Here is a 20377-nt window from a genome sequence, read left to right as displayed (position 1 = left end):
GGAAAGTTTCGTTTTCAGTTGAAGAAGACTAGCTCTGCGATCTCAACCATTGTTAATAATATCCACCAACTCTTTAAAGGGCTCGAAGAAGATGCCCTCCAACATGGCTATTCCCTGACCATGGTTCATACTCATCACTCATAGGTAAAATCTTAGCTGAGCATTATAGGTCATTTGTCCTATTTGTCATGAACACATAAAGGTTGCAGACACAGGTTGAGGACCTTCCAAATTGAGTAGGTAGGGGTACCCTATGTATTTTCGAAATAACTCGCAACTTAATGTTTTTTTTTTTTTTTTTTCCAAGAGTAATGTTGGATGAAAATGATATATCTATAATCATTTTTTTTTATATAATTACGTCTTAAATAAGAGATATTTTAGTAAAATTAAGATCACTTTATATTAAATATCTTTATTTTAACACATAATTGCAAAAATATTGTAAAAAATAATTGTATATATATCAGTACTCATGTTAGATATATTTTTAAGATATGTAAATCCACACATTTTCTTAAAAAAAGTAGAATCCAATTTTTAAAAAATTACTTTTTTATGTGAGTTCAAATTTACTTACTTTTTTAAAAAATAAAATACTGGAGGCATTACATATTCTAGATTATAAATATCATTTTTTCGCAACAAATGTAAATTTAGGTTATCACATAAGAGTAATGCTAAGTGAAAGCGTAAGTTGTTTAAGTTTCTTGAAAACTTAATATATAAAACAAGTCTTTTTAATAATTTTAATTTTTTTTAAAAGGCTTAAACTTTTTAGATTTGTAAAAATTATTTTTTTGAATATATTCTTCTAAATCTTCTTAGAGAATGTATTACATCATATTTTCATCTTATTGTAAAATATTATATTATTAAAATTATTTATATAAATACTAATTCTTTTTAATGTCATGACATAAAAAAAGTGAGTTTCCCGTATCTTTCCCTGCAATTACTCCATTCTAACTTTCTAAGTTTGGTCACGTTTCAAAGTTCAGCCATGGCCCACAGCTCAATTAGGGTAATGGGCCTGATTTTTTCAGGCCGAGATTGCACGGAAGATCATGTGAGGCCTTAAGGTTGGGCTTCGAGCTGGGCTAAAGAGTTGAAGTTTTTGTTTTTCTAAAGGAAGAACTTGGATCAATTGCTTCCTCTCATCAACATCATCATGCTTTGTTAATTTGTTTTTAAGAAAAATTAATTATATTAGCAGCTAAAAGCACCCCTAAACATTTGGGACCAATAATAAAAAATAAAACAAAGAAATATCCCTCTCTACATGTGGCCAACTCTTTTTTGTTAATTTGTTTATGAATTACGCTACATACAGTCACTTTTACATATTTTTTATGTATTTTGGCGATATAATTGATTGCATTATTTTAATTATATTTTAAAAAAATAATACAGCTAATCACATCAACAAAGTACTAAAAGAGTAACTTTTAGTTTATTAACTGTACCAAGCAAGAAATCAATTCCCTTCTTTTAAAGCAAGTTTAACCTTTTCCTTGGACAGCCCGAGTAGTCCTTACAACAACACCAATAACAACACACTTTTTTTTTTTTATTAATTAGCTCAAAATCAATTTATAATTAATTAAAACGCATGTACACCAGCTAAAATATAGGTACGTATTAAAATAAGTGAGCATAATTAAATTAAATGCATTGGGTATGGTGTAGTAAATTAGTCTTTTAAGAGGCCGGAGTTGCCAATTGCATGTAGGCCTCAATTATTATTTGATTAAGTTTATGAGAGAGTATATGCGAAAGAGGTACGTACCAGAAATAATATTATATATAATTATTAATGGATTGTAATTAGGATTAATTGGCCGGGGTTGTCTTTTCTGAGATGTCCCATCAGAGATTTAATAGCTAAACATATAAATCTTAAGTAGATCAACTTTAACAACACGTAACAAAATTATTAGCCCCCACCAACTTGGGACTTAAAATCCCATGTATGCAATTTTAAATCAACTCTTCAAAAATTTTTGTGATTGTGATTTTGAACAGAGACAACTCTTAATTAATTAATTTTATATATATAATGAGTAATGCTAGATACAAGTTTCAAATAGACAAGTCTCATACAAGTCTTTTATAAAACAATAGGTCTTACTAATAAATAATCATTTTTTTTATATTTTTTTAAAGTGGGATCTACTTTTTTACAAAGATTTATATGAAATTTGTCTATTTGAAATTTATACAAATCATTTCTCATATATAATATCTTTGGATGGATCACGACCTCAATTAGTTGTAAATTCTTTATATCTCCTTATAATTGACAGCAATATTTTATATTTTTTTGGTCTATATTTGTATGCCATCAATATTATATAGTGTAGCAGATGGCCGACCTTGGTGTCTCTTTCATGGCTAATTTGCTACATTGTTATATATGATGCATGCATGCTCTATGTATATATTTTCTAATATTTTACATATTTTTTTTATTTTTATATATAGTTTCTGATCTGTCATGCTTGAGACTTAAAGCTGCAAATACACATCTTTGATATTACACTTGTTTATGCTTTCAGGTCTTCGAATTGTGCTTAGAAAGTCATGTCAACCAATTACAAGAAAAACCAAATTAAGATTTTATAATGGCAATTGTCGTTTGAAAAGACACATCATGAACTTGACAATAAAAGTCAAAAACATGATTGTAAATCATATATATATATATATATATAAATGCATGCATGTTTATATATATAATGATCAACTTGATCTTAATAATGCTGCACATCTAATTTTTTTTTTTTAACTCCCAACAAAAAATGATATTGTGAGTCTTAAAAGTTGCGGCCACCATGTCACGGAACCGCCAACTGCATGACCTTATCTATATATACATGCATTTTTCTTCCCGTGTCCCCATGTGCTCGACCCGACCGATGGAAAATAAATTATTTTCTGTAGTAAGATCGAGCTATGCACATAGATTTATGTGTTGGAAAGTTGATCATTATTAATTCGACACCCTAAGCCTTTTAAAGGGGGCGGTGTGGGTTGTGAGTGGGATTAGATTTTGCATGCGTCCTCTTATCATGGATATATAGCCAGCCTTCAATAAAACAACACATGATATTGATCTATCTTTAAGTGTATAATTTACTTGAATATTTGTCCACATATGAAGACTGGTTTTGGCTCGAAAATGCTTCTTATTTAGCTTTTGTTACAGGGTGGTCCAGCACAGGCAATTTTTGTGGGTTCGTATTGCTTGAGAAGTGGGGTGTCTTGAGAAGAGAGAAAAGAACACTCCTTCTAGCCAATAGAAAAGGAAAGAAAATAAAGAAGAAAAACGAGAGAGAGAGAGAGAGAGAGATTAATAAATTAAAATGGCTAACTTTGAATAGAAAACTCAAAGGAATGGAGTGAGAGGGAAACAAATGTACTGGGTTTTTAGTTGGGACACTTTACACTTCACATGAGAGGGAGGAGAAGAGGGTAGTCGTTGTTAGCATTCACATGGGAGAGAAGATAAACTAAACCCTTCTCTTCTGACACGTCCAAATCAAGGGTTTCCCTTAAGAATTCATTGCAGACCTAAGCATGTCCCCCCCTCCCTCGAACACACCCAATTAAAGTAGTTTCAAATGTTTGTCCCCAACGGCTAAACGCAATCAAACCACCGGGCCTCTTCTTTAAACTATCACCACTGTTTCTACAGCTTCAGTTATTGTCTCTAGTCTTATTGACTTATATAATAAAGACTCGCCATTCTTGCAGATCATGATTTACCAGAGCCAGTAGTACTACTACTTTCAACGATTGATCTCGAGAGCTGCAGAGAGCAAAAACACCGGAACCCGATCGAAACCAAATTTGAAATAAAAACATGTCTATAATGAAAGGCGCTGTTGAAAGATGGTTTTAAAAGGAACCTGCCCTACAGGAACAATGGAACATTTCCAACTTACCTGGCTACATCATGTCCCACCTTTTAAGGCTTTTGCTTTTTTCATTATATGATTTGACGGATAGTGTATTTATATGATATATTACCCCTTTTTTTTACTGTATTTAATTTGCAATGGAATTTGTTGCCATGTTTTAATTAATACCTAAAACATTAATAGACGTACTGATAAAATGGGTTTTAGGTATATATATATATATGTACTATAACGTAGAAAACAACTTAAATAAATCCCCGGATGAAGCAATAATTATTATTCATGTGTCATGACCATCGATATTCATGCATTTCGATGAAAAACATGATAACGTTAACTCCTCGAAACATCTCCTTAATTATTGCGTAAGGTTATGTTGGCTAAAGTTTCCGTGAATCTGCCTCTATTTGATCACATCAAGGAAATATATATATATATATATATATATATTTTTTTTTTTTTAAAGGAAAAATAAAAATATTTTATTTTTATGACCCAAGAGTTCCTGAAAACCATCATTTTTTTCACGACAAGCATCACATGCTCATGATGGAATTGTTTTTTCTCGAATCATGATCGATTGTCTTAGGAAGATTATGTAAATGATATTAACTCCAAGTTTTCAGCCTTGATTGTCGTGCTGTTCGATCTCCCTTTTTTTTTTTTTTTTTTTTCTCGATAATATATTTTTGTTGTATTAAAACACGACATGAGGAATTATATAAGAATGACCGGAGCGAATGCACATTTGATCCGGGCAATACACAAAATAGCAATCCATTGCAGCATACCATGACAGGGAATCCTCAAAGGGAAGAAAGACTATTACAATATTCTTGAAAAATCATTGGAAATTCACATTAATATTAAAATAATAATAATAATAATACTAATAAATTGATGACATTTGTTGTCCCAGTACTTATGAATGTTCATGAATTCACCGATCATGAGATGGATTTTCTTTTTTTTAAGGCAACTAGTTAATTAGGAAATGGGAATTATTTATATATGGTACGTGGCAACTAACAAGAGAAGACTTTGTTTTAATTTTGTGGTACAACATCAAGATTTGTTAGGATCATGTCTTTTTTTATGGGTGGGCACTACCTGCTGCATGCATCTAAGTTTCATGAACCACCTTGGATTATTAATCCTATAAACATCTAGGTCGAATGTTGGGCACATGCATAAAATAATGTTGTTTGTGTACTTTTACCATCAACCATTTTGGATCGAGATTTACTTCGATCTATTGAAATTTATCCATATACAAATTTAAAATAAATATATCATACAATATTTATTTTTGTGTCCCTAAATTTATCGATAGCATTAGATATTGTTTAACAAAAAAAAAAATGAAATTGTATGAAAATCTAAATAAAATCCTAATTAATTATTGAGAAAAATTGTATAAAAGATGAATGATATGTATCAGTTACTATTTATTCTCATATTCCACATCTATAATTTTTTCATAGGGTGAAAATATATTTTTTATAAAATGTAAGATTATTTTTTATAAAATATAAGGTGTGGAGCGATAAATATTAATTGGTGTGAATAATTTTTCTATATGAAAATCTCTATTTCAACCCTTCTAAAATGGTTGACTATGAATCGGTTGATTTGATTAGTAGGGTGAATGATGGCTCTGATATTCTAATCAAACTGTATGTTGTTGATGAGACTATCATTAGATATGGAGAGTCTACTTCGAAGATTTGACTTTTTCACAAAACCCAATATCAACTTCTTATTTAATACTCTCTACAATAATCCAATATGTGCGAAGCACCTGATTACAACCATCTGGACCAATGTAAGTGTCAACATCTGAACCAATTTACCCTTGCAATTTCCACTGTAGGAGACTCTTTTATCCTTACTGAGATGTAATATGACTAAACAGGCCCATCATCCATTGATCCACGAGTTAAGAACTCATGAGCTGGACTCGTAAACTCTCAATCTCGTCCACACATTTTAATCCCATACAAACTATTTCATCCGTCAGATTTACCTCGATATTTTCAAAAACCCCCAAAAAAGCCTTTCATTATCTCGCGTCGTCAGATTCAGCTTCGAAAACCAGGCCTGCAGAAGTTGTTCACATTAAATTATCAAAATACCCTCTACTTACTTAAATTATCAAAAGACTTGCACTTCAAAAGATAGAAGCAGAAGGACAGTATGGTAATATCAGAAACTATGAAAACCCACTGACCCCACTGCACCTTTTATCTGTCTCATTGGTCCCTGCGAAAGAAAATTTATGAAAAAGGAAAATACCACTTCCAAACCTGAGAACCACGCGCCTCTCCAAAACGTGCATTTTCTATTTCAGCCAAATAAATTATCATTCCCTTAATTCAATATTCAAATAAGAGAAGTGATAAGAAGATGTCTCGTCAAAATAAATTTGATATGATTTTATTTTATAATATATTTTATAATCTAACTTAAGTTAAATTAAATTAATTTATAAATTTTTTTTTGTAACTAACCCTCATTTAATCATTAAATATTAAAAATTAAATAAAATATTATTAAAATATAATTTTTATTTTATAATTTTAAAATTTTGAATTACTTATTATATTTTGTATAAATATTTAAAAATTCTTTATCATTCTTGATATTTTTCATTTTCCTCGTGGATGGATGGGGTTACGAACTTACTTGTTAAAGTAGTTTGATTAAAAATGTAAAATGTATGTTTTCTTAAAATTATAACATAAACTTTGATAAAATTAATGAGTTTATAGGAAAAAAATGTGACACATTCTAAGGTATTTATTAATTCTATTTCATAGTGAAAATGTTTCATCTTATTTAATTTTATTATTATTATATTTTTAAATTTATATATAAAAATAATAAATAATTTAATTTTTTAAAATTTTAAAATAATAATAATATTAAAAAATATTTTATTTACCTTTTAATTCTTATATCATATCAGTATCTAAATGAAACAAGTTTTACTAGTATTTGATTCACAAACCATTTGAAATAGATATGGGTGCTAAGAGTTGATGTTACATTTAAGGCACTATGGATGAGCGTGGGGATGGAGAGATTGAAAGAGACCCGACTAGGTGTAGATAACTACGTCTACAGACAAAAGCCACATAAAAAATTTGTAATTGAGAAAAAAAAAGAAAAAGAAAAAAGAGAAGAAATAAACAAGAGAGAGAGAGAGAGAGAGAGAGAGGTACTTTACCACTTTTATATGTTGCACGCATCCATAGCAGAAAACACAAGGAAGACAGAGTACTCCAAAGAAGAAAGAGAAAGAAAACTCCATCAAAGTGTTTGTTTTATTTTTATTTTTATTTTTATTTAAAAAAAAATCCCGGAAGAAGAACTTGATATCAAAAATGGGTGTTTGATATTATAAGAATTTAGACCCATAGTATAGCATAGAAGAAGAAGCAGTTGAGGTGTGAGGTGAATTGGGTTTCTTCAGCTCTGCATGCTAACAACAAGTGTCTTTAATTTGTGTCAGAGTTTCAACTCTCCAAAATCTGATTTTGTTTCCACCTTTGCTGTCTTGCCGCTCTATCTTTGAGTTTTTGTTCATAAGTTTCGGACAAATCCTCATTACTCATATTTTGTGCTTTGAAAAGTCTTTGGAAGTGTCAAGTGGGTGTTCTTGTCTAAGAAAAAAGAAAAAACTGGAGGTTTTTGGGGTCTTGAGGGTGTGGATATTGTGGTTCTCATACTTGTTCAGTTTCTTAGATGAAGGCCATGCCCCTAACCTTTGAGGAGTTTCAAGGGAAGGGGGTCTTAGATTTCTCTACTACTGCGTCTTCAGATTTATTGCCTCAGCTTCATCGTCGTCATCATCAACAACAACAACCACCACAAAAGTGGCACACCGGCAAAGAAAATTGCTATGTGGGCACTGAGCCCACCTCAGTTCTTGACACTAGAAGAAGCCCCAGCCCTCCCACTTCAACCTCCACCCTGTCTTCCTCTCTCGGCAACGGGGGCGGCGGCGGCAGCAGCGGCTCCACTGACACCACCACCAACACCACCGGCGTGGCGGCAACGGCAGCGTCGGCAGCAGCAGCCTCTGAGAACCCCTCCCACACCGGCTTAGACATAGGCGAAAAATGTGGGCTGGGGATGGAGGATTGGGAGGGTGTGTTGTCTGAGTCCTCGCCCGGCCAAGAGCAGTCAATTCTCAGATTAATTATGGGGGATATTGAAGACCCATCTGTGGGACTCAACAAACTCTTGCAGAGTGGGAGTATTGGCTCCCATCAGGATATTGAATTCAACGCTGGCTTCGGCATCGTAGATCAAGCTACTGGCTTTGGTTTTGAACCCATTTCCACTGCCGGTTCTGTGGCCAACATTGACCCGTCTTTACCTATTCCTTCTTCCGAGTTTCCTTTCTGCAATGCAAGACTTGGTTCGGTTTCAACTCCCAACCCAAATCCGAACCCCTTTTTCTCTGCCCCAGCAAGTAATCTTTTACCGATTTCGCTGTCTTCGGGCGTGTTCCATCAACAACAGCTGCAAGCAATTGAAGCCGCGGATGAGAAGCCACAGATATTCAATCCCCAGTTCATGATAAACCAGAATCAAGCTCATTACGGTCAAAACCCGGCTTTGTTTATGCCTTTGACGTATGCCCAACTGCAAGAGCATCACCTTTTCTCGCCGCCACCGGCGAAAAGGCTCAATTCTGGGTCTCTTGGGGCAAATTGTCAGATCCCAAAGGTGCCGTTCTCGGATTCTGGGCAAGAGCTATCTGTTCGGCGACAACAGCAGCAGCACTATAGCCTGAGACAGCCATTAGCTGTGGAAGCGGGGGAGGCAGCGAGGCAGAAGATGATGCACGATGAATTGGCGAGCCAGCAGCAGCAGCAGCTGCAGCTCCTTCAGCAGGCGATAGTTGAACAGCTATTTAAGGCAGCAGAGCTGATCGAAACCGGCAACCCGGTACTCGCGCAAGGGATATTGGCGCGGCTCAATCACCAGCTCTCTCCAATTGGTAAGCCTTTCCAAAGGGCTGCTTTCTATTTCAAGGAGGCCTTGCAATTGCTCCTCCAAATGAACACCGGTAGTAATTCTTTGCCTTTGTCGCAACCACCACCCATTAGTCTCATTTACAAGATTGGTGCTTACAAGTCGTTCTCCGAGGCCTCCCCTGTGCTTCAGTTTGCCAATTTTACATGTAATCAAGCTCTTCTAGAGGCCTTGGAAGGCTGTGATAGAATTCACGTTATAGACTTTGATATTGGGTTTGGTGGGCAATGGGCTTCTTTTATGCAAGAGCTGGCCTTGAGAAGTGGCGGCTCTCCGGCTCTTAAAATCACTGCATTTACATCCCCATCACCACACGATGAACTTGAGCTCGGTTTCACTCAAGAAAATCTGAAACATTTTGCTAGTGATATCAACATTCCATTCGAGTTCGAAATTGTAAGCCTTGAATCGTTGAACTCCGGCTCTTGGCCAGTGCCCCTTTGTGTCTCGGAGACTGAGGCAATTGCGGTTAATCTGCCAATCGGTTCCTTTCCGAATTACCCATTATCCCTTCCTTTGGTTCTCCGCTTCGTAAAGCAGCTCTCGCCCAAAATTGTGGTCTCTTTGGATAGAGGCTGCGACCGAACCGATGTTCCATTCCCCCACCACATTATTCACGCCGTTCAAACTTATATAGGCCTGCTGGAGTCACTCGACGCAGTTAATATGAACCTCGACGCCTTGCAGAAGATTGAGAGGTATGTGCTTCAGCCGGGCATTGAGAAAATTGTTACCAGTCGCCACCGTTCTCCTGATAGAACATCTCCTTGGAAAAATATATTTTTGTCATCTGGTTTCTCCCCATTGATATTCAGCAACTTCACCGAGTCCCAAGCGGAGTGTGTGGTGCAGAGGACTCCGGTTCGGGGATTCTATGTTGAGAAGAAACAGTCTTCGATTGTTCTTTGCTGGCAGCGAAAAGAGCTTATCTCGGTATCAGCTTGGAAGTGCTGAGAGGAGTAGCATTTCGGAAATTGGTTCTACAAATTAATTTTCATTGCTAAGGTGCTTCATAACTTACTGTTTTAGTTTGATCCTTTTTTTTCCCTTTTAATTACCTCGTCTGTGGTTCTCCTATGCTAATTGTCTATGCCCTTTCGGCCTATTGTTCTCAATCAAGAAACCAAATATTTCTAGTAACTGGATGGCTATGTACAGTTGCTTATGTTTTATCTCTTACTTCGATTGTGGGTGTTATTGTAATGGCGTTTTTCATGTCTAAGGTGGTGATGAGTGTTTGTTGTACACTCGACAGCAATGCAACGCAAGTCACGGAGAAAAAAGAATTTGACCATGCTGACATATGTCCTTTTTGTTGCCTGAGCGTGTTAATTTTTTTCCTTGTGGCCCATTTACTGTGCTCAGTTTGATTTGTGATCTTCAACGCTCCAGCTTGAACAATGCTGCGAACAATTGCCGAATTTGGTTGTTCAGCTGGTGTTCTTCACATTTGTGGAGCCACTTTACACGCAAATGTTCATTGTCTTATGGGCAGAGTGCCAAAACTTTCCGTTCTTGCTGAATTTTAGGAAAAGAGATCCAACAAAAGCATTTCTTGTCTGCATATTTCCTCTTGCACTCATTGTTCATTATTGATATATTTCTTCCATACCTACCCTGGGAAAAGGGGAAGAGCTTTTGCCAGTATCATATGCTCATGGTTGAATGAGGTAACTACTCCTTAAAGAATTAGTTGAAACATGATTATCGATGTGGAGTTTCTTGTCCACATGAGCTAATGCCACTTGCATTTCCCTTATTTTGGTGAGAACTTTGGTTTAGTTCTAGCCACCAAAAATTTCAGCATAGAGAGATCTGAACTCTCTTTTTATGATGATTTGATTCAAATTACCATGTTTACTTGTTTCAATCCCCCTTGTCTGCTTCATCATTTCCTTTGGAACTTCTAGTGTTCTAAAGCAGATACAAATTTTTAGCCAGATTTTGAGCCCCTTTATGGCCAACTTATTTCCCTCTTTCCATGTCTGCTTAACAAATTGCGGCCGTTTGCAAATCCTGTATGGCTTTACAGCGGTGAAGATGGGGGATATTCCTTTTTCAATAACATATGAATTTGCAGAAGAAAAAGTTAATTCCAATACTTATGAACATTGAAATGCACAGCTTATCTACCCATTTGATACAATTTATTCTAAGTATCCAACTAGCAACTGATGCAGATCAATGTTCATAGATTTTTGGAGTTGAAGGTCTCAAGGTTCAGGATGTTGGCATAGGGCTACAAACTAATTGAGTCGTGTCGAATTTGAATAAGGGTACTCGAGTTTGATTAATTTGTTTGCTCGGTTGAACTCGGTTTGTTAATTATTAATGTTATTTGAATTTAACTTGAGTTTGACTAAAAATAAACAAATGACTGAGCTTGATTTTTTATTTTGAAATTTTTGAATCTTATCTTTTGATTAATAATTAAAAAAAAAAAAAAACCTCAAACCATTTAACTATTCCACCAAATAATTTTGATTCAAAATTCTTATGGTATAACTTTTTTTTTTATTTTTATAAAAATAGGTTATAGTTATAAATTAAAAGAATAATACACAAGATAAATGTAACAAACTAAACTATTTAATACATATAGATAATATAATAAATCAATAGTTATATTTGTATGATATATTATTATACAAATTATCCTATACACATTTTGGAAACATAACATATATATTAAATAAGGTAAATTATAAATTAATTAATAATACATAATTAAGTATATAAAATATAATTAACATGCAATATAATAACACATACATATATAAAACATATTACGAGTTTCAAAATAAATTTAAACGAATCAAGTCGAGCTTATAAGAGTTTTGTTCATGAGTCCGAACCGAGTCGAGCATAATTTATACGAGTTTTGCTCGTTTAATATTGAAACTTATATTAATATTTACGAACATCTTATTTATTAAATAAACCGAGTTTGAATCAAGTATACACGAGCAGAACTCGAGCTATTCACTATTCATTTGCAGGCCTATGTTGGACTAAATTCCGTCTAATGCATGCATCAGCAAAACTTCATCAATGGTTGTGATATCTTTTGCTTAATGTTAATAATGATGTGTACCATATATGATTAAATTATCTACGTGCTTTATTATATTGTTGTATAATTGTAGACATTATGAATGCTATATTTTTGCTATGCATGCTAATACTTACTTTATTATACATTGAAGTTGAGGCTTGTTTGGTGGGTTTTTTATTTTAATGGCTCCATTGATGAAATCACATGGGTCTCCTACTATTGGACGCGCAAATAATTAGTTTAAACTCTCTTTTAGCAACTTGGAAGCTTTTCTTTTAAATATATATTTGTTTAAATAACATTAATGTTATTATGATCGCTTCGAGAGAGATAGACAGAGAATTATATTTATATAATAAATATAAAATAATGATGCACGCAATATTTTTTTATGATTCTTTATATAATTATGTCATCAAATGAGACTATTTATGAAATGTAATGTTATTTTTATAATCAATTTTAAAAAAATGTTACTCCTTTAAAATATAGTTGAATAAAGAGTTATGCATTTATATATTTTTTTAAATATATATGGTTAGTCTCATAGTTTTCGAATTTTCGCTTCTAGCGAAAAATTGAGTTTTCAGATTTTCAATAAAAGTAATGCTACTCATCATCTCAATTTCTATTATCTTTTCATTATCCTATGACGTGGCATTAGGTGATTGGAAATCATTTATTACATTTCACTTGTGAACTTATCATTTAATACTATATCATGAGATGATGGAAGGATGATGGGAGTTAAGACAATGAATAGATTTTTTCTTTCAATAATCTTTAAAAAAAAAAAAAATGACGTTAGCTTCTCATGGCGTGGGATGTATTTTTATAACAATATAATTAATGTCCCTAAATAATTGTCCAAATTATGTTGTATGATTGTCTTAATGTAGTTGTCTATTTCAGAAAAACAAAAAGACTAGTGTATTACTTCTTCGACATTAAGCCTATCTTCTGTCGATTGTATTTGTTACCAATATAAACTTGCATGATTAGTGCTTTCGCTTTATACTATGAAAGTAGAGGCTAACCAACCATTAAAATAACAAGGTAGGTGAAATTTTTTTAATAAATTTTTAAATGTGTATTTTAAAGGTATAGAAATTAATCAATAATATATATAGAAATTATTTAATTAGAAGAATTTAGTATGATATCTCTTGGATATTGAAAAGTGCCAATTTTACACAATTCTTTTTATCATGCACATATTTTGTGCAGAAGTCTTCATCAAAATTTTAAATTTTGTACTGTACTGGTTGGTACGGTTGAAATTTTTCGTTTCGACTGTCCGGCCGGTACAGGTATTATATCTGTTCCGTACCAGCCAAAATACCGGTCGATACCGGCCTCAATTTCGGCCTGTACCGGCCTATATTTCGGCCGGTACCGGCCGATATTTCGGCCTGTATTTTTTTTTTTTTTTCATTTTTTCGTTTTTTCAAACTACAAACTTATTTTTTAACCCTCAATTCAAACTAGACTATTTATAATTTATATATATATGTATTTGTATATAATTTATTTATACATAGACTATTATTTTAGAATATAATTTTTATATATATTTATATATATAATTTATTTATAAATCGACTATTCCGAAACGTTATCCTGAAACGCTATTTCGAAACGGTACCGATACCGAAATATTTCGTTCCAGTGCCTTGACCGGTACGGTATTCAAAACATTGGTCTTCATGCTTATCTACATTTAAAGTATTTTATAAACTCAAATCCCCATCGTCAATGTCACAACAAAATCATTTAATTTCGTATAATTACTTGGCACGAAAGAAGAGTAACGAAGCACTAAGGTGCTGTTTGAATATTATAAAAAATGTGATTTATTTAGATGAAAGTTGAAAAATTGAATAAAAAATTATTAAAAAATTATTTTTTTATATTAATATTATTTTAAAATTTAAAAAAAATTATTTATTATATTTTATATAAAAATTTTAAAAAATTATAATAATATAATAAAATAAAATGAAACATTTTTACTTTCAAGTCTAAAATAGTTATGCTATTTAATTAGACACCCAAGGAAAAAAAAAAAAGAAAAACAATCGGACGACTGCGACTGGTTGTCTCATGTGTAGCATTTGTTGGGGGACAGTAAGATAGAAAGTGACATATGATTTATCGACCTCATATCAACTTGTCAGTGGGACCCAAAAGAAGAACGAATGGTCACAATCTTACATCATGCCACGTGTACGGACGGTGCACAACAAAACTCGTCGATGCGTGTACTTATGATATAGTCCAGAGATCTACGGTCCGAAAACGGAACAGTTCGGATGTGGGCCCCACCACTGCCGGGATCAGTTCGATGGGAAAGAACGTGCCCCTCCACAATGAGCTGTGGGTATTTCCTTTTACTGAGTGATCCTGACCGTAAGATCATTAACGTTTTTAAACCTTCAACGTTTGATCATGTAAAAGTAGGCTATAGCGAAAAGAGCGACTGTTGAATGATTGAGAAGGTCTTGCCTGGTTTGCTTACCAAGACGAGATCCTATTATTTTATCTTATATAATTATTATATAAAATATAATAAATAATTTAATTTTTTAAATTTTTAAATTTTTAAATAAAATTAATATTTTAATAATATTTTATTTCATTTTATATAATCAAACAACCTTTTTTTCTCAATTCTGAAAGAAATTATATTTTCACAGCTACACTTTACATTTTGAATCTGGTTTGGATAAAATTTACCGAATTTTAATTTTCTAAATATCTTTTTAATTTGTTGGAAAATTATTTGTATAATTTTAAGATGTGGAAATTCGATGCATTGTTTTTTTTAAAAAGTTCAAATCTGAACCCTACTTGAAAAAAAATTTAATTTTTAATTGTGAGCTTCCTTTTTTTTACAAGATAAGTATGCGAGAGTATTGCACCACTGAAATATTTTCTTTAGCATATCATTTTTTTTTTTCTCTTGAACCTTTTTACTCAAATTAGTTTCATGACAAGCCTATTACTATGTCAGAAAAATTATTTACGTAGCTAGTGTAATGTTGCGTAGTTCATGATTAATGCCTGCACGAAATATTGTCACATTGTTCTTGTTCTGGGTCTGAATTCAGTTCAACATACTAGAGATCTTTTATCTAAATTTGGAAGACATACTCAATTCATACATTAGATTGCGAATCTGAGCATTGGATTTTCTTTCTCGTTCTTCTCCATGCACTTTGTTTCTTTCCTTGAACAAATACTACCTCACGCTCAACCCAAATTGGTGGGGTTCATTTTTCTTTTCTCTTGATCAAAGACTACATATATATATATATATATATATATGAATATGATCATGTTCATCAAGTTTGTTTTTTTTCTAGTGACCACTCCGTTCAAGATTCCAATTTCTAAACTTGGAAAAGGTCTAAATTGGGGATATTTTGAGTATTTAAGCAATTGATTTTCTTTTGGGATTAATTTTGCGGGAATCGATCAGTTTTAGTGCCGCTTTTGTGCTTCGACCAAAGCAAAGGAACACGTACCGGACCATTCATCTTCAAGGACGACTGAAAAATTATTTGCAAGAACTTGGTTTCAAATATTTAAGCTCTTAATTGGCACATTTGTGTAAGTAGTGAGCCTGCATTTTCCCCAACCACCTTTTACTAGTTTGACCAATTTGTCGTGTCTTTCTCGCCGGCCAATGGCATTGGCCGGGCTGTCCCTAAAGATCACGTAGTTTCCATACATTGAGAAAGTTACCCCAAATGCTACCTCATTCAACAACTGTTAGATTCCCTATCTACGTACTTAATTTGAGAGGCAAAGCCAAATGGTGTGGAACAAAGCCAATGCATGCATGCTTCCTTTTTGATACAATAATGAGACATTAGCTGCAGAAAATATATATGCATGATTGATGTAGTAACAAAGCCAACTTTTTGTATTCCAAAAATAGGCTTGTAAAAGACAAAGTAGAGTCATTGTCAACTTAAGCATGTATGTGTTAAAGTAGTTTGTAGATCATCGATCGAGGTGGAACCCTTGCCTTCCACAAACTTGGTTCATGATCCCCCCCCACTTCAGTGTTGAGCCTCAGTAGCTTTCAATTAGCACAGAAAAAACTTCAAAGCATTTATGGGCAAGACTACTAAACCGATATTTGTTCTCATGTCTTTATCTAAGCTGGCAATATGGGTTGGAGGGATTTTGGATCTTAATTCGGTACTCAAAAAGGAATATATATATATATATATATATATATATATATATATATATATATAAGATCATGGACTTGATGAGAATACCGAAATGCTCCTCAAATGGTATATATATATATATATATGGTCTTTATGTGTTTTTTTTTTTCGTTAGTCTCAACGTGGCCCATTTGTGAGAAGAAACGGAAAGAACATAGCAAATAAAAAGAAAAGAGACTTTCCTTTTATCATTCTCCAGTATGGACCTGCCATTGTTGCCTTTAGTCACCTCAGTAGTTGAAAGCAGATTCCGACAGAGGGAAGAGAAGAGAAGAGAAGAGAGAGAGAGAGAGAGAGAGAGAGAGAGAGAGAGAGCACCATATATCGAAGCATCTTATAGATATGGAAAGTGTCAACTTTTTTGAAGAGCTCCATAAAATCACCCTTCCTTGGAAAGCATACATATAATGATAAACAACTTTTCATTAAGGAATTGAGGTAAGCACTTTTGTCTTGCAGAAGCCTCCTAGGAGTGAGGGATTCAGTTATTATGAAGAACAAAGATATGCTAAAGACTCAAAGCCAATTTGGCAGCTTTTGTCCTCTTCAAAGTTCGAAAATATTGTTGGGTGGGTCACTGAAATAAAGCCAGTCTAGTTGATAAACTACCACTTTCAGTCCATTAAAAGCCACAATCTCTTACCAATTTCTGAAATCTTCTATAGCTAGGGTACATAATTAAAGCATATGGGACCCCATTGCCATGGTTAAGAATATTGCTGCAAGTGCTTAGAAATTTAAATTTGTTACCCGGCCCACATCTCACTTCCTCGATCCTCATCAACGTAATTATCGTAGTACTGTATATATATATATATATATATATATATATATATATTCAAATCTTTTTCCCTTCGATCTTTAATTCCATGCATAGTTCTAATTAGTGGGTATTCCATATATACTACGACGTACTACCAACACCTCACTAATGAAACCATGCATTATTAGTAGAGAAATTCTATTTGTAGTTTTCAATCAGATACTGTATGTGCAGATTCTTTATTAAATGAAAAAAAATATCATTTTATGAGAGATATTTTTATAAATTTAAAAAATTTTAAAGATAAAATTACCTAGACTTGTATTGTAATTCCTAAATAGAGACTGTACGTAGCATTTTCCTTATTAGTATATGTATTTTAAAACATCAAGTCTTCATTTTCAAGCTTGCATCTTTAATTGGAGACCATGGTTGCACGTATAGTACTATTAATATCGATAAAATTAGCCGATCGATCATGAGCGATAATTATATATCTAAGTACGAAGTATTGGGAACAAGGGCGCTTTCCTTGTTCACGTGGGATGCACATACCATTGATCATTTTGTCTTAACTCTTGATCAAGAAGATAAAATAATAAAAAAAAAAAGTTACAAAAAATAAAGAAATGCAAAAGATAATAAGTTGAATTTTAAAAACAAATTAACCACAGTCCTTCTGGGCTAAAGCCGAAAACCATGTGATCAGCATCCAAAGCAAATGACGAAGGAAAGTAATAAAAAGAAAAGCCAAAAGGTGTTAATGTGAGGTGGAAAATGGTTTGGGGGATGAGATAGATGTGCATGGTTGTGCGTGTGCAAGATCAAAAGCTAGGGTTTTCTGATCAGACATTCTTTTAACATCTCTCTCTCTCTCTCCCCCTTAACTTTTTTAGATGCTTGCCCACCATATCTTCCCAACTCTTTCTTTAAGTTTCCTTCCATAAGATTTTTTTTTTTTTTTTTATATATATATTATTTATTTCTCTCTTTATCATGTCTTTCTTTCTCTTTCTTATTTTTCGTAGTCAGCTTGGAAACAACGCATTCCTTGCATCCCACACATTTTCTTTCGTACCAAAAACCAAAAAGTAAGCACTCATATGGTTTTCAAAAGCTAGGACTTATGGTAGGCCCTATGATAATTACACACACACACGAGTCACTCCCATTGGTTTTCCTCTTCCACTTCATGCTCACGACTCTCTCTCTCTCTCTGATATATTAATTAGGTGGAGTTTTGGCTCCACAAGATCACTTGGCATGGCTGGGTTGGCTACGTACCATCCTATCAATTGTAGTTCTATTGCTTTTTATCTCCCCAGCTTCTATTATCTCCATGTTATATATCTTGTTATATGGAAATATTCTATGATCAAGGTCAACCCCAACACTCACTTCTCACGTCTCGTTCATACCTTTTTTTTTTTTTTTTTTTTTTTTTACGTTATACTTTTTATTTGATCTTTTCAAATACTTAGCTTGGATTGATTTAGTAATTGGTACAAAACGTTTCTTCTTTGGTCAATGTCGACCTCATTATTAACACAATATCCAACATGTAATTTCCGACGTTCAATGAATGATTGGAGCACGTAATGTTGCGCAATATGCACATAGTATATGTAATTTTCTTCCTGATATCATGTTTCTTGGAAAAATAATATGGCTTATAATTTCGTTCCTCTTTTTTTTTTTTTTTTTCCCTCTCATAATTATTTAATTACGTCCTTCTTCTTTAGAAAAAACAGTTGGTACTTAATTACCACGAATATACATTAATTTGTTTAATTTCCATCAGTAAATTACCAACAAATTAAACCTTACTGGCCAATTATAACAAAAATAAATAGCAAAAAGAAAAAGAGAAAATTGTCATTGGATACAATTAAGTAGACACGTATATATGCAAGATCAAGAAGAGGAAGTACTGGAAGGGGCCTAATCCTCTCCCAGGAGCTTGTTGGGTCATGTCATGGGCTTGGGCTATAGCACGGCTTGATAATCTAGTTGATCCACCCAATCCAAGCATATTCTGGCTAGAGTGAAAGGAACAACTGCCCGAGAACTTTAAGATAAAAGAGTTATCGACTCATTTATAGATAAGCTAAGTCTCAATATTTTCAAAACTTGAATTTCAAATAATGAATGAGATAGTTATCGTGTATTAACAGGAAGAGTCGTGAGCTTTATTTATATCATCTATGTATGATTATGAACCCATATGAATGAATTACTAGAGAAACTCCATTACTTTTATTAACTTAGGCATCAGACGCGTTCTCCTGAATCCACAAGCCTCTTTCCTCTTTAATTACAAGTGATCGTGTGTGAGAAACTGTAAAACACGTCTTTAACAAAAAGTTTAAACAAACAAATCCTCAAGCGATCAAGAAAAAGGTTATGAGAATTCAACTTTTGGGCCTTTTGTCTTTGAGTGGTTGTTGCCCGGAGAAAGAAATAATTGGGGACAGCTTTCTTCAATTATTTTAGTGCTTTCGGCTAGAAGATAAGAGATTGACTTTCTTCTTTTATTGTAGTTCACACAGCTCAAACAAGTTGACCAGCGACCTTAATTCCTTTGGCAATGAAAACAAAACCCTAAACGTGATGGTTGGTGGGATATTGAGGGCCTTGTCCCAGTGGATCACCTGTCTCTGTCTCTTCTGATTAAGGTTGACATATAAATATATTTGAATTAATTAGCAATATCACTTTGAAATTAAATCTATATAGAGTTTGTATGGCCTTGGTCAACCACTAGTGAAGCCGAATAATGCGTTGAAATTATTGGAAGTGGGAAAATCGAAAAAAAGGTGGAAGATGATCAGTAAGATAAAAAAGAAAAAAAAACAAAAAGTAAAATCATGAGTCCAAAAGCATGAAGGATTTCGGACCAAAATGGTCGTGTAACATGGTCTTATTATCATACCCCAACCGAAATTATAATGATAAGATGTAACTAATGCTTTTGTTAAGATTAAGAATGATCGTGTTTTTTGACTTAATTAAACACCAGTGATGAAGAACATCATAATAATTGAGATCATGCTGGCTGGGGCACTTAAGTGATACCGATGATCTTCAAACCATTAAAAATAGAGAAACGCTTCAACGACAAAGAAATTTCAAAAGAATAAATTTATAAATTGACATGATTTCATATAATACATTAGATTTAATTTTATAATCTAATGTACTATATCAATTATGTATTTATTTTTGTGAGATCTCTTTTTATGAAAAAACATTTATCTAAAAAAAAAAAAAGCCTGGATGAACAAATTTTATCTTCTTATTGGGTTGTTTTCTGTGAAGACACGGACTTGTTGTTGGGTTCCGTTAT

The 20377-nt window shown here is 33.2% G+C and overlaps 1 protein-coding gene across 1 annotated transcript; it reads left to right on the top strand.

The window, feature by feature from the left end:
* Positions 1-7145: 7145 nt before the first annotated feature.
* Positions 7146-10134, top strand: LOC121238571 (scarecrow-like protein 6). The gene has a single exon (XM_041135499.1). It carries the CDS (start codon positions 7671-7673, stop codon positions 9921-9923), a length of 2253 nt encoding a protein of 750 aa, XP_040991433.1. The 5' UTR covers positions 7146-7670; the 3' UTR covers positions 9924-10134.
* The last annotated feature ends 10243 nt before the right edge of the window (positions 10135-20377 follow it).

This window comes from Juglans microcarpa x Juglans regia, chromosome 7D, assembly GCF_004785595.1.
Source record: "Juglans microcarpa x Juglans regia isolate MS1-56 chromosome 7D, Jm3101_v1.0, whole genome shotgun sequence".
Lineage (NCBI taxonomy): Eukaryota > Viridiplantae > Streptophyta > Magnoliopsida > Fagales > Juglandaceae > Juglans > Juglans microcarpa x Juglans regia.
This window is presented reverse-complemented; position numbering and strand designations above follow the sequence as displayed.

What these genes read in the sequence shown, in the direction of transcription:
- LOC121238571 (XM_041135499.1), top strand. Translation starts at nt 7,671, where the DNA reads ATGAAGGCCATGCCCCTAACCTTTGAGGAGTTTCAAGGGAAGGGGGTC.